General features: G+C 41.5%; 1 protein-coding gene across 2 annotated transcripts in view; it reads right to left on the bottom strand.

Moving 5' to 3' along the window:
- Positions 1–11994, bottom strand: part of MYH15 (myosin heavy chain 15) — a 45491-nt gene extending 33497 nt beyond the window's left edge. For both annotated transcript variants that reach the window (XM_064644146.1, XM_064644147.1), the window contains exons 1-11: positions 11831–11994; positions 10673–10776; positions 10001–10144; positions 8156–8312; positions 6699–6726; positions 5744–5837; positions 4522–4542; positions 3823–3915; positions 2317–2380; positions 2126–2224; positions 166–269 (exon numbers count right to left, since the gene is read on the bottom strand). In XM_064644146.1, the coding sequence (XP_064500216.1) occupies positions 166–269; positions 2126–2224; positions 2317–2380; positions 3823–3915; positions 4522–4542; positions 5744–5837; positions 6699–6726; positions 8156–8312; positions 10001–10144; positions 10673–10776; positions 11831–11924 (1002 nt within the window). In that variant the 5' untranslated portion in view covers positions 11925–11994. The remainder of the gene's footprint in view (positions 1–165; positions 270–2125; positions 2225–2316; positions 2381–3822; positions 3916–4521; positions 4543–5743; positions 5838–6698; positions 6727–8155; positions 8313–10000; positions 10145–10672; positions 10777–11830) is intronic.
- Positions 11995–15083: the final 3089 nt, after the last annotated feature.

Genomic DNA, 15083 nt, shown 5'->3' with positions numbered 1-15083 from the left:
ATAATAGTCTACCAGTCTCATGACCCCACAGTCTGAATAAAATTAAGACCCATTTCTGCTTTCTCTTTAGTAGTTCCAGTGACAGAAGTTAGGCTCCTCCCAGAGATTTTCCTCCCCACATGCACCTGATCTACGGAACCCAAAGTAAAATCCATGCAGGCTTACATCTGTTGCCAACAATTCTTCTCCATCATCCAAGTTGTCCACTGTAACTACTCCTTGGGAGCAAAAGTGGTAGTCATATGGGTTGGTAGATATCAGTAGCATATCTGTAAAAGAACTGCCAAGGTCAAAACTGCCACCCATTCAGGTTAACTTCAAAGATGGAGATCAAAAAATCAACAGGAATATGCATTTTGCTCTGCACAACTGGGCTGTTTGGTTGGGGTTTTTTTCAACAACTGCAGGGCAGCAACCAACTCTCTTATTCTACTGTTTTAGTCTGAAGATGATAATTTAGAGAAAGTGTGAATAAAAAGAATATGGGAATACTGCATACACATCTATTAAGCATGTATTGTACTATATTGAGTTTGTAATTTCCTGTATAGCCCTACTTTCTGCCTTGTGTGCCTGTAGGGGTAAAAATATCATCTAAGTAGAGAGAAGTATGAACCAAGACAAGAAGGATGTGCATAGTTTCCCCTTTTTTATAACAGACTCACAAAATAGTGACTTCCATCACTCTTTGCAGAAGACACTTGCCTTTTGATAAACAAAAGTCTGAATACGGCTTGCTCTCTCTCTCCCCTTTCCTTTGCCTTCACATCAAAACCCACAAATGCAGATTTATTTTCTAGAAAGCTAGCTGGCTTCAAAACTACAGGCAGAGATCTGCTTCCTTAAATCAACAGAAAGTTTCTCCCACGTGTAGCAGACCAAGGTTTGCTATAGATTTCAATCTTTTGTATACATGCACACGTGTATACATGTCCAAATATGCATGTATGCATGTAAATATGTCTATCAATATATGTTTATATAAAATCTTATTGTCTATAAGCCTATCTCACTTTGCTATGTAGTCACTATGTTATATATTCATTTACCTACATTTATACTTGTCTATACTTATTGGTATTTATACTTATCCATATTTAGATATGTATATGTTTATATACAAGCACATACATTTCTTGTCTACAAAACAGAAGTCCCTGTTGCTTTCAGCCTCTTCAAGAGCCTGCAGACTTGCTCATGCTGGCCAGAAAGGTGTGTGCTGTTGTAGAGTATACAGACAGTTTATGAGAAAGAGCATATTTTCCCAGCACAGGGAATCTCACAGGAATCTCAGTGCAAAGCTTCCTTGAAATCCTTCCCGTAATGTAATTGTCATTAGTTAGGCCACATAAAGCTAAGAGTGTTAGGGACTTGACTAAGCACTGACAGGATAATAAGACTTCAAAAGAGATCATGGTTCCTATGGCCTAGTGGGAGTTTAGAAGAGCAATAAAGTGACTCCACAATGTGTTTCATAAAATGTGTTCCTTCAGAGCACAAATTGAAGTCAGCAAACCACATCACTTAAATAACTAGGGAAGATTTTATTCAAAGCATTAGGAGACGGCAGCAGAGACCTCAGCTTCTCTCTGCCCTTCTGCAGTGGGTCTGTGGGACCACATTTAGTCAGGGGCATCTTGAAAGGGGTAATCACCACATAATCAGCAGCAAGCAGCTTTGAACATTCTCTCCTGCTACACAACATGCTGGGATGCCAGTTTTGTCGCTTGGGGCAAAAAGAGGAAACTAACTTTTCTTCATAGACCTATAAGCAGATCTTCTCATATGTGAAAATCTGGATAATTAAAGTTTTATCACCACAAGCGCTTTTGGAGGCATAGCATTTTCCAGATGTTTTGAGACCTTGGATTACAGAAATTCAGTGTGACACTTTTTGCCTTTATACTGCTATGTTTTAAAAGTCTTAAACTTTAGAAAAACGGTCTCTGTTGCTGCCACTGGAACAGTATCTCTAAAAGATTGTATTTGACAGTGGAAGTTCAGTTCCATCAAGTAGAAGTGTAAGGGCCTTTCTGCACATGAGTTTGCCCCCAACCCCTCCTTAGCCACTGTCCATTCAGTTGAATGTTGGTTCTGAAAGGCCTTGGATCCACATAACGCTTACCTAGTAGCTCCGGTTTCTTTCCTGACAGGATTTGGTAGAAGATGTGATAGTCTCTTTCGCCAGGTTGCTGGAAAATCACTCGGGACTTCTCCAATAGATCTAGTTGCACAAAGGAAAATTCAGTGAGAAAGGCTGTCAGAGCTTTCAGATGAGCAACTGTATTTTTAAAAAGGAGAGAGTTTTCTGCTTACAAATCTCAATATCAGCAGATGACAGCTTGCCTGTAGTTCCAAAATGGATTCGGATAAATTTACCCTAATTCACAAGAAGAATATTCTAATTAGTGCATATAATATACACAAAGGGAAACAAAGGATGCTGCTTGATGGCCCAAAGAATCAGTTCATGCCAACTCCTTGGATTTGCACGACGGATTTTCAACGAGAAATATCCAGCAATGATACTGTTCTTCTCCAAGTCTAATTCTGTACCTGTAGCCATGTAATCTGCTTGCAGAGAAAGGATAACAGTACACTTATCTGCCAGGCTAAGATACAGGAAAGCACACTGCTGCCAGTTCCATGATGCAGGTTTACTGTAACGCAGGACTCAGAGCAATAAGCCTGGGTTTAAGGGACACAAGCTCCTTTCTTTGGCTTCTCCTCATTTGCAGTCCTAAGTTATATGCAGCTACTTATGTCAGAAAGGTGGTGTGATTTTACATGGCTTTGCCCATTAAATTTGCATATTAATCCATCCCAATTCATAAAAAAATTAGTAGTTTTCATTTAGTTTCTCATATTCAAACACAAAAACTTTTTAAAATAATTAATTTCTGTTCCAACTGACAAGCTCCTTTTACAATTGTGCAGCTTAATCTCTGTTCCAGCTGACAAGCTCCTTATACAGTTGTGTAGCTTTCCACAGATGCTTACAACCACACCTTCCAATTTAATTTTTAACTAGGTTTGTTAGGTAAGCATGGGCTCCAAAGTCAGGCTGTCGTCCTCATGCCATTCTTTTTGGACTTCTGAGCCAATGTCAACCAAATGTGGCAGAGGCAGAGCTCCCAAACTATTGCTGTACTGCAAGCCTAATGGAAAGGAGGAGAGGCCCAAGGTCATGTCAGCAGTGAGGGACAAGCAGTGGGAGCTTACTGAGCCAAAAAGGTAGATGTTATGAATCAAAAGCAGGAGTACTGCTGCATGTGTGGGTCTGCAGAGAGGGATGATGTCAAATGGAGCAGGGACTGTGGTGTATTTCTGATACTTAGTGACGAAGTAGTGTTATTATAGGAAGGGGGAGTGATTTAGGCTAGAAGAAAATATGGTAGGAAAATAAGGCTATGTAGCAGAGGTAGTCCTAGAGAAGATATGCCCTTCCTGTTCAGAGGGCTTCCTGAAACTTGGCTTTGCTTGTCTCCTGTTAATTTTAAACAATTTAAACATTTTAAAAAATTATTCAGGGTGGATCTTTCTTTGTTCCTTTTTATTTTTCAATCCTTTCAGTAGGTTTGGTTTTAGGTGTTGGGGTTTTCTGTGTGTTTGGTTTTTTGTTTGGGTTTTTTGGTTGTTTTTTTGTTGTTGCTTGTTTGCTTGTTTTTGTTTTTTGTTAGATTCTACTTAGTCATTCTCTGTGTGGAAATCCAATCATATTACCGGGTAAAATGTGAAGCAATTTATGAAGGGCTTATGACAGAGGTATTATTAACTGGCCATTGTTGAATTAGACATCACTGCATTATGTTACAGACTTACAAAACGTGAGGAATTGTCGTTTCTCAGGGTTTTGGCATTTCCAAAAGCTTCTAGGGCTGGGTTTGCTTGAATGATTTGATCCTCCAAGGTTCCCTAGGAATCAAGATTGAAATACTACTGAGAAACCTACAGGCCACAGAGTCAGCTGTCAACTATACCTCAGCCATGCATTCACTTACAGAGTGGAGCCTCTACAGCAAAGTGATTTATTTAGCTTCACCCCAGGGGTGGCACAGTGTGAATGGCATAACAGCAAGGTCATCAGGCAATTATAAGTGCTTAAAAGGCCTCAAACATTCTGCTGCTCCCTACTGTTTTGCTTTGTAGTTTTCACATCTTGTGCCATCTGCATGCAAAAGAAGTCACTGTATCTTCCCATGTACTGTGGAGCATGTGGGGACATTGGCGTCAATGTGTGTGGGAGAGGGGCTATTGAAGACAGTGACAAGCGCTAGAATGCATTAGGTTTGAAAGCACTCAGAGCTTGTAGTATTTGGGATTTGGGGGGATGAGAAAAGCTTTAGCTGTCACTCGCACAGACTTCAGTTTGCTGAAGCGAATGACTTTGTCTGCCTGGGCTCCGGGGATGCTTCACTGGGGGAACCACACAAAGTGAAATGCTGAGGTTTGTGACACATCTGACAGAGCCCAGTACCATTTTGGCATGGAAAAGGTAAAATAGCAAAGCTGATGACTTACCCCGGTTTTGGTAGAGGGTTGCTGACAAAGTAGAAACACAATGGAGAGGAAAAAAAAAGAGAGAGAATGTAAATATTATTATGAAGAACAATACAAAAGATAAAGATTAGCAAGGTTAGCTGTCTTGTGAGCACCAACACACCAGCAGTAGTTTTTGAAGCCTTCAAAAATCATGTGTGGCGGTTACTTTGTATTAACCATACATCACAATGGTGCAAATAACAGATGTTGAAGCTGGAAGATGTTCCATGTAGTTTATCAGTCCAGACTGCATTTTATTTTCATTATCATCACCTTTTCTTCCCCCCAAATAATCCAAAATTTTAAGTGCAGCATGATCTCATTGCCTAAAACTTGTCTGTTTGAATTTACACCCTTTTATTCTTGACATCTGGCAGCAGCCTCCATTCCCTGTCCAGTTAGTTGGTGTTTTGGTTCATTGGTTCCTTCATCTCCAGAGCAAAACCACCATGAGCACCAACCATGTTTGCATGCAGAAAGCTGGCTCTGGACCACTCAGTCATTTGTTAAGAAAGCCTTGCAGGCCTCAGATGAATGTGGATTAGACTTTGATGGTGTGAATTATGTGTATAGACTCAAAGCCTGGCTGAAATTTTGGTCTTACAAATACAAGTCATAAAAGTCAGTTAATTCACCATGCAAGAGCACTGAGTCTTCAAGTGCAGTGAAGCTCATAGCAACACAAGATGAAAAGTAGCATGAATACAGTATTCACTGTAACCTTAGAGAGCACTTATAAGAAAAACAGCACTTATCCAAACAGAGATACAGAAAAGCTGATTGAAAAAAAAATCTTTTGTCAAAATATTCCTATTTTTTGGTGAATAAAGAAAAGCTTTCACCACAACAGACATTTTGTTGAGAAGTTATAATTCTAGTCTTTTTGAAGACTATTTTCCTTATGAAAAAAAATTTCTTATTCTTTACAGTCTCCCCATCTTCTGACCAGCTTTAACACAATCAGAAGCAAATTTAGCACACACAAAACCTAAAACTCCTGGAAAAAAAGAGCAGCAGCAACAAGCAACTGTCCAGAAACAGGAGAGTGTTTTCTGCTCCATCTGGAGTGTGGCAAGTTCATCTGTGCATTGCCTCTCTACCTTCAGAACAGCATGCTGTCAGTACTGCAACTTGTGAGGTTAGTTGTACACAACAAGGGAACCTTGGGAGCCTGAAATAAGACAGCCACTGGCAGACTTACGTTCTTTTTACCAGTTTCACCCAGGGCTGCCACTGTGGCAAAGTACTGGATGACACGTTTCGTGTTGACAGTCTTGCCAGCACCAGATTCTCCACTAGAAGAAGGAGGAAGTCAACATAGGCATTGCTCAAACAGCTGTAACTCATCCTTTCAACCCCTTTCCAGCCAGCTCCTCCCCTCAAGGTTATTCTCAGAATCACTGACTCTGACGTCTGCAGCCCGTTGTTTGGCCATTTCCATGGAAATCACATCAAATTGACTGAATGAAGACTGAATGCTATCCTATGATAGCAGTGGCTCACTCTTCACGTGACTGGGCTCAGAAATCCAGTCCAAACCTGCTGAGATTTCTTTAAGCCTTGAAGTTTTATTGCAAACTTCCAGACTATCTGAGGTAGACCTATATGCAGATAATGAGTTAGAAAAAGTACAGCAAAGCTGTACTAATTTGCCAGCATTACCCAGGAACACATATGACTGTGTAGAGACACCCTCAAGTCTTCATCTTTCATGCTTGCCAGTAAATGGCACACCTCTTCTTCTCTACCTTGATCATTTCCCTCTCTTTCAATGCATCTACATAACATTCTTAATATAATTTGCAGCAAGAGCAACCACACTGAAAAGAAGGACTCCTCTGTGTTCTGAAGAGGGCAGCTGCAGCAGGGCTAACCCTGGAAGAAGCTTCTCTAACTGCCTACTGAGTTGTCATGGTTTCTTGGAACGAACACTGGATGGGGATCAGAAATGGGCCAACCTCCACCAAACCCTTAGTTTCTCATGGAGCTGAAGTTAACCATCAGATGGTCAAATTGCCAGTTACTCGACTTGAATCAAGTTCCAGGTGATTTAGTTGAGATTTCAGGAGTCAACTTGTATTTTACTTCAGGTTTCTTTTTCTTCAGAGTTTCTCACAGCAACAGAGTCTCATATCAGTCAAAAAAGAAACACTTACGTGATCAGCATAGACTGATTCTCCCGATCTGTGGAGGAGGAAAAAAAGGAGACAAACTTAATAGGGTGTGCAAATTGCTTATTATAATTGTAAATGAGTACTAACTACTCCAGAATCAGTCCTTCAAGGACGGTAGAGAATCACATGAAGCAGAGACAGAAAGATAAAAACTAGTATCACCTCGAATGACCCCCTTCAGTGAAAGCCCTGCCCTTAATACTTCTCTTGAGTTTTGTTCAAATCAGTATTAAAGACCTGTGAGTCATATACATTCTCCTGTGTCTGGGAAAATATAATAAAGAAAGTAATTTCCTGTTACCAAAACGTTTCTTCTCTTACTACTGGGTGTGTCTTTGCTCACATCTGACCCTTCTGCTCCTTAAATACCAGACCAACAAAGTAATTCTGCTGTTTTTTCACAGGCCACTCCTTACAATGCTGGAATGAAGCAAGCTATTGTCCAGGCTTAATGGCCTGATCAGAAACAAGCATTTATTAGAACACTTTGCAATGTTAATATATTATTAATTAAGTTCAGCAAATGCTAAATCATGGCAGTTTCCCAAGTCACTGCACTTCAATTCCCCTTTTCTTTTTAAAATCCCAGTCATCATGGCAGGCTACATATTGGATAGTCTTATCTGATAAAAGGTCTTTTCTTTGCAGCCACACACACATCCCCTCTGCCCAGCACTTTCTGTCCCCTCACAGCTGAGGGACTTTCCATTTTATTAAAACCAGGTAACAGCAGAATGTGTTCCAGTCAAGCCTCTGCGGGATTTACGCTGCCGCCTCGCAGGACCTGGTGTTAACACACTGCTGCTGCCCCCTGCTGATAAACTCCTTTTTTCCCAGTAACTTGAGGGTCAGGGTGAGAAAATTCCACAGGGAAATCGGAGGTTCAGTGCCACAGAACTGATGCCCAGAGCCACAGCATGTGCTGTGACAATGAGCCGTGGCAAGTTTGTGCAAGTGTGGTGCCCACAGCACCCTCGTTAGCTGGCTTTCACTAACCTTGGAATGCATACATCTTATCAGTGTTAGAATACAGAGCCTAAACTGACAGTAAGTGTATTTTTGAGGTTGGGAAAACACAGACGTTTGGGACACGGGCCCATTTCTGCTACAACTACTTCTGGATATGGATTCACCCAGATTAGACAGCTAAATTTGTGCACCTTACTGATAAATCCACGTACGGAGCTTACTGTTACCCGAAGTACCACTGGAAAAGGCAGGGGGGTTTAAGAAAAATAATATATATACAGAGAGAGAGACAGAGAGAGACAGAGAGATACACATACAAAACAAAAATCAGCCGACTGCCAAACCCTGCTGCTTGTAGAGTATTTTCACATTTGTTACACGCTGCAAAAGCTCTCACAAACTTCCATCCAGTACAACCCCATCAGCTAATTAAAGCAAAGCCCAGTGTGAGAGCAAACAGTGCCACTTACTCCGCAGCATGTCGTGGTACGCGTTATCAGCGATGGAGAAGATGTGGGGAGGAGCCTCTGAGCGCCTCTTCCCTTTGTACGCAGCAACAACCTCCGACTTGTAGACAGGCAACCACTTGTAGGGATTTATAGTCACGCAGAATAAACCAGAATAGGTCTAGAGAGGAACACAAAATAAGAGTAGAAAAAAAACCCCCTTTCAGTGAATAAGTAAAAAGTCATAGTTAACCAAGCAGGACCTGGTGTTGCCAGCTTCTGATTCGGGTTTGGATTTCAGCCTTCGATTTGAATTTCTGAAGATACTGGTCTGCTAATTGACTTTCTAATGGCAATCGATACCAAAACTACAGATATGGAAGTTTTCAAAAGGGGAAAAGTGGTTTTGGGATGTCAACCAGAAACAGAAACATCCCTTTCAGTAAAACAAAGGAGCAGCAAATAGACCTACATTTGATTTTCTGCCTTGCTACCCCACAAGAGTTGTTTCCTCTTGAAAATGGGCATTGTGATGGAAAGTTACAGTTTTCCCATTTGAAATCCATTCTTAGGAGGAGAAAAAAGCCTCCCATTATTATTTTCATATGAGAACCTTCGGAAAATTTCTGGTGGACGTTCAAAGAGAAAACAACTTCGTAGGGTTATACTCCAAAGATGTGGAGCCTTTTTCAGCTTTTGGAGAAACACAGTTGGTAAAAAGTTATCTTTATAGATGTTCTTTGGACTATCAACAGTCCAAGTTCACTGGGGCCTGGATATTCTGAGGAAAAATGAGCTTCCAGTTGTAACCTCAGGGAATTGGTGTCAGCAGGTACTTAGTCCAGCTTGAGGCAAAAATCTTCAAAGAAACCCAGTTGTTAAATGGGCACAATCACTATGTGCACATAGATTAATTAGCTCAGTTAAATTCTAAAAGTTTCAGGTGAAATCTAGGTCCTTTCCCCTAAAAATACCATTAGGCCTTGGCATGAGTCCCCAGTTCTGTTTTCTACAAGAAAAACAATAAACCCCAACCAGAAAATGGATTAAAGCAAGATGCCAAATTTAACTTTCTACCTATAGTGATCTACAAACAAAGCTGTGCTTTAGGCCATACATGTCCGTAAAGGGATTATTAGAGAAATGCAGAAAGTGTTTGACAATCAGAATTTAAATGGGAAAAAGTTGGATTTACTCTTCTGATGAACACCAAAAGTCAGAGCAGAGATTGGCTGGAAAATCAATAGATTCCTCTGACTGATTTCCAACACAATTGAATGCAGCAAGCTGAGAGCAAAATTCTGGCCCTTTAAAATTAGATTCTAATGAAGCTTGTTCTGGTGCTGACAGAAATTATGTTAATCATGTCATGGGAAAGATGCAGAACAAAGGGAAAGATCAGAACGAAACAAGACAGATGTTAGCACTGAAAATGAAGGGCATATCACTACTAAACTAAGATAGAAAGGCTCATACTTTAAAGAAGTTATGTTTGTAAAGAACTCTAAGCTTGAGGCAGTTTCTTAGCAAAGAAATCCCCATGGCTGGTGTTGACATAGATTAGTATGAGAAGATGAAAAATAAACTGGGTCTCCCCAATGCCTTGATAGAAGAAAATATGTCCCACACCACACCTCTCCTAGGCAAGCAAGCAAAACCGAGGAGCTATGCACCATCTTATTAATTTGATTTTGTCTGTATTCAGACATGTGCCAGCTCTGAGCAACTTCTTTCTTGAAAAGATGAGCAAGACCCTCAGTTCTGTGACTTATCGAAGTTGTAAAATGAATATGAAGAACACAACACATTCAAATGTGAAGTCTGGACTTGAAATGGAGGCGGCTAAATACACCCTGTGTTGGCCCTTACGTAGATCATCCAGTTGCTGTAGCGCTTTCTCAGATTGTACAGCACAGACGCCTCGTTCAGGTGGGTCAGCATAGACATGTCCTCGATCATGTCGAATTTGGGAGGGTTCATTGTCTGCACGTCATCTTCTTTTATAGTCATGGTCTGCAAAGACAAATAAGTACAGAAACACTGGAAAACACTGGGATTTTCTGTTGCTTCACACACCTTATAGGAGAAAATATATATTTCCCCCTGTAGAGGGAAGTTCTTCAGCTCAGTCCATACATAATATCATTTGTTTACACAGATATCAGAAGCATGGGGGAAGGCTGAGATGACAAAAGTAAGAAACATGATGGTATGGCTGCAAAAGGAGCCATAAAATTTGGCTACAGCCTGTGTTTTACCTGTGGGGACCAAACCAGAACTGGCTGGTAGCAAACCTCCAGGCACAGACTGCCCATGGCTGTGTGGTGGCTGACAATCGACTACCCATCACTGTATCACTGTTTTTCCCTTGATGGTTTTCTGAGTGTTATCTTATCCTGATGTGGTACCACTTACTGGGGCTTCCCTTTCACAGCCCATTTCATGAAACAGGCTTAACTGAGTTTAAACTAAGACAGGGAAATTCTGGAACTTGCAGCTCTGGCCTTGTTAGTCACAGATCAGACAAAAACAGTTTTGTACCCTTCCATCCGCTGTCTGCACAGTCACTTTGCCTTCACTGCTTTCTGTAATTTCAGCTTCAACGTAAGCTTTCTTTTCATCAGGAACCCAACATTTCTTCTTCCCTGTGAAATTGTGGAGATTGAGGGTTTACAGGCTTGCATCAAACAGTAACGCTATGCCTACCTAAGTGAGATTTCTGGGTTACTTTTTCTGCACAAGTGACACAAAACCTCTGGGATTGCAACAGATTGGCAGTGCTGGGAAACTGCCTGATGAAGCAAAAGGAGTAGGGCTCCCAAATGTTGTCTCCCTTTGAAACTACGGCTCAGCTTCCTCTAGATCCTTCCAACACAAGGTGTCAAAATATTTCACTAATGCTGGCTAAGCCTCAGCCTCCACGGGAAACCCATAATCATTATCACCAACGTGCAGATGGAGAAACTGAGATCTAAGCCCAAATTAAGGCGTAAGCTAAAAAGTCACACAGAGAATTTCAAATTGCGCAAGGAATTCAACCCACATTATTTGCCTGCCAGCCATCAGATTTAACCTTATTCCTTCATATTTTTTCTGAGGTTTGTGTTGAAAAACAGCAACATTAATAACCTACATTGAGTTATGTATGTGCCTTTTTAGAGTTTGGAGTAGCTGCACTAGACTTTAGGTCTTTAGTTACAGCAACTGTTGGGAATAGTGAAAGGCTAAAGTTATTGGCATATTTGCACTTACTACTAAACTTCAGGGCTCATATAAACCTATTTCATGAAAAATAAATTATGAGAAATTAAAAGCTATCATCACATTGTCATACAGCCTGTAAATCAAACGAGACATCTAGTCAGGCCACAGAATCTCTCATTACTGAAACATCAATGTCTGTTGTTTTTCTCTCAAAATGATAGAGATGATTCCCCTTTTAGAAGAGCAGTATGGATACACCTCGCTTCTAGATCTAGATAATTACTCACCATAGATTATTTTTATTTTGTACTATCTGTAGTTTTTTAATAGCTTTGCCAAATTAAGGAACCAGAACTTGGTTGAACCAGCTACCTCCAACAGCAGCAGCACAGCAGTGACAAAGGAGGCTTTGCTCTGCATTTCCTTAACTACACTTGGATGTAACCCTCATCCCTCTTATCCAGCCACTGGCAGCACAAAGGTATTGCAACTCACCATCGAAGGCAACGGTCTGAGCCTTCATCAGCTCCTTCTCGCTCTTTCGGAGGTAGGGAGCAGCCTCCCCAAACTCTGACATATCGACCATCATCTTGGCAAGGATTCAAGGTGGCACAGCTCACAGAGGAAAAAGAAAGGCACCTGATCCACCAAAGAAAGAGGGGGAAAAAACCCAAACAAATGTCTATTTTGTGAACGATCCAAGGCAATATAAAATGCTCAGCACAACATGGTAGGTGCATGATCAAAGTGATGATTAATTTGAATCACAAATACCTGGTTTTAGGATTAATTTTAATCACAAATACACAGGTTTGGAGCTATACTGCACCCTTAGCTAAACCCTTCCTTGGCTCAGCGTATTTAAAGTCACTCAGATTTTGCAGGGTTCAAAACCCTCGACATGGGTCACAGTTATCTCCACAGGAGAATTTTATCTCTTCTTCATGGCACATATGGTGCTTAGGAGCAGGAGGGATCACTTGAAGCTGTGACCACTTGAAGCTGTGATTTTAAAAACTACTTAGCAGGGGCCTCTTCTGGCCCCTTTCAAAATTGCCTGGAGCAGAGGTAAGCTCTCATGCCGGTCTCCCTGGAGCTGTGCCACTCAGCCACTTCAAGCACCATCCCAGGCAGGCATTTTCTGGGAAACACGGAGCAAGACTTCACTGCTGCAAACTAACTGTTGCAAGGGTGTGCGTTATGCCTTTGATGTAGCTCCAGGGACATATGCCCATGCTCCCGCTGCAGAAAGTCAGCACCGGAGCTGGAAACAGCTCTGCTCCCTGCAGGACACTTCTCTCATTGCAGGAATCAGCATGTTAATAAAAACAGGACTAACACGGATTGGGGAGTTGCTGTGCTGGTGCAGCTTCTCAGGTTGCTGGGATCTCCGAATTCACCAGGTCTGCCCCTGCAGCAGGGCGTGACACAGAGCAAGTGTATCTGCAATATTGGTGCAAGGGCTTTGGTTTTAGATTGGTTCGAACATATTAGTCCAGCTTAATGCCTATGCATGTTTTCTCAAATGGCAAGGCCGTGGTGTTTAGGAGCCTTTTTTCTCATGAAAGAGAGAGCAGGGGATATGGGTATCAGTGAGACTAATTTGCTGGGTTTGTACTGCCAAGTAATTAATTTGATTGTTTTGTACTCTCTAAAGTGATCAAACACATATGTTGTTTGTTTGTTTTTTTACATACACAGACATAAATACTTACACATACACACACTGACGTAAACTACTCAAAGTGCTGTCCAGAGAATGTCTAAAAGAAGTTCCACTGCTAAAAGGTGTACACACACAATTTTAGAATTTCAGGTATTTTTTTCTTTAAAGTCAAGACACCATTCAATCACTATTCAAAGCTGTATAACTGACCCTCAGGTATAATCTCTTCCTTTATTTAAATTCTTGTGCAATATCCAGAGCAGTTGGACAATTTTTTGAGAACCCTATCAAGACAGACACTGTAGTCTTTCAAAATTTAATTCAATGTATTTCTAAGAAAATCCTGGTAGGAATAAAAACTCCTTGCTAACCAAGGCAGCTTTTTTTCCAACACATTCCTCCTGGGGAACGTAAAGCCCTAAGACAGCAGAGCTGCCAAAGTGTTACATCCAGCAGTACAAGCTGGATACCTTCTGTCTTTTTGCTGTAGAACAAAAATTTTCTTCTTCAGAATTAACCCTAATTTTTGTAGACTTAATCTTTTAAATCTTAATCTTTTTAAAGATTAAGGGCCTACATAAGCACAAGTATCTCCAATTATTTTAACATGATCTGAACTGACCAAAATTCCCAGCTGGAGACACAACTCAATACCAGCCTGGCAGAGTCTCTCTCCCTCTCTAAGTGTGTCTCAGCTCTAGTGGAGCAATGAAATTACATCAGTTCATACATTTAAACAGAACAGCGTTAGAGCATATAAGTGTCATTTCACATTAAACGTGCAAATGCCAGAGGGGCCACTCCAGTGTTAATCTCTAGGACTCAGGGCAGGTTCTCACAAGTCATAATATACGCTGAAGTGCTCTGAACCACTTCTGTGCAGCCTAGCTCCATTTGCAGACCTCTTAGGGACAGTTACTCAGCTATCACCTTCTTGTCTCTTCCCCATCCCCCCATATTCAAGATGAACCACTATAGCAAGTATGTTATGGTGGAAAGCAGCACTATGGCAGCTGGGAGAGAACCCCTTTTTCTTCAGCAGCCTGTGCGCTTGGAGATACGGCAGAGGTTGGAGCCCAGGCAGCGCACACCTTGTGTGTGCAGACAACTCAGTGAGGCAAATCCATCACCAGACACAAGAAATTGGAAACTTTGTTTTGTCATGGACATAGGATTATTTTTAAATTGCAGAATACTCAGGAAAGACAAGGCTAAAGCTAAAGATGTTCTAGCTAACAACAAAAAGAGCCAGCCCTTGTATATCAGTTGTGGAAGAGTCTTGAAAACACCTACTCCCTGTAGAAATCCAATACTGTTGCACGAAATTAAGTGGCATGGTGAGGACCACTGGCAATTTGATGGTGCATTCAGACTTGGAAAGGAGGGACTTTTGTCTTTCTCTGCTGGGACTGTTGGAAGAGAGACTGTAGTACTAGCGGCAGATAGTAACACAATGGCAACAACGTCAGGCATCGCTTGGCTTTGAAGGGAGCCCAGTAATTTTCCAAGAGTTGTAACTCAGGTTGGATTAATGAATGCCTTGGACCAGCAAGCTGTTTAAAATTGCAAATTACATAAGCCATCATCTCTTGCAGATGATACAGAAGGCAGAAAAGACGACTTGCAGGTACTGGCTAATCATTCCACCCAGATGCATAATTACAAGGGACCTGACACTTCCCTAAACAGTTACTCCAGTTGGCTAAATGAACGTGCTGGTGTTAGAGAAGAAACATGAACTTGCCATTCTAGCATTCAAGCAGCATCCTAGGATGACTAACACAGGCTAGATGTTTACTGACATTACTACTAGACCACATGAAAACCTTAGTCACATCAAAACCACGGTACAGTGTTAGAGCACAGCACCCGCACTTAAAAGTGAGAGAGGTTGGTACTCACCCTGGAGAGCACACAGAATGTGTCACAACTCCGCCTTGTCCAGACTTTATATGCCCCTGTCTCAAGGTCACTGGTGATAACTGTTTAAAGGCATCAGCAGTTTTCCTCCATGCCTATATTTGTCCTCCGGGTCCCAGCTGAGGAGACAATGCCCAAGGCGGGGACACGAGTGGCTGTGCC

The sequence above is a fragment of the Pseudopipra pipra genome, chromosome 2 (genome assembly GCF_036250125.1).
Source record: "Pseudopipra pipra isolate bDixPip1 chromosome 2, bDixPip1.hap1, whole genome shotgun sequence".
Classification (NCBI taxonomy): Eukaryota; Metazoa; Chordata; class Aves; order Passeriformes; family Pipridae; genus Pseudopipra; species Pseudopipra pipra.
This window is presented reverse-complemented; position numbering and strand designations above follow the sequence as displayed.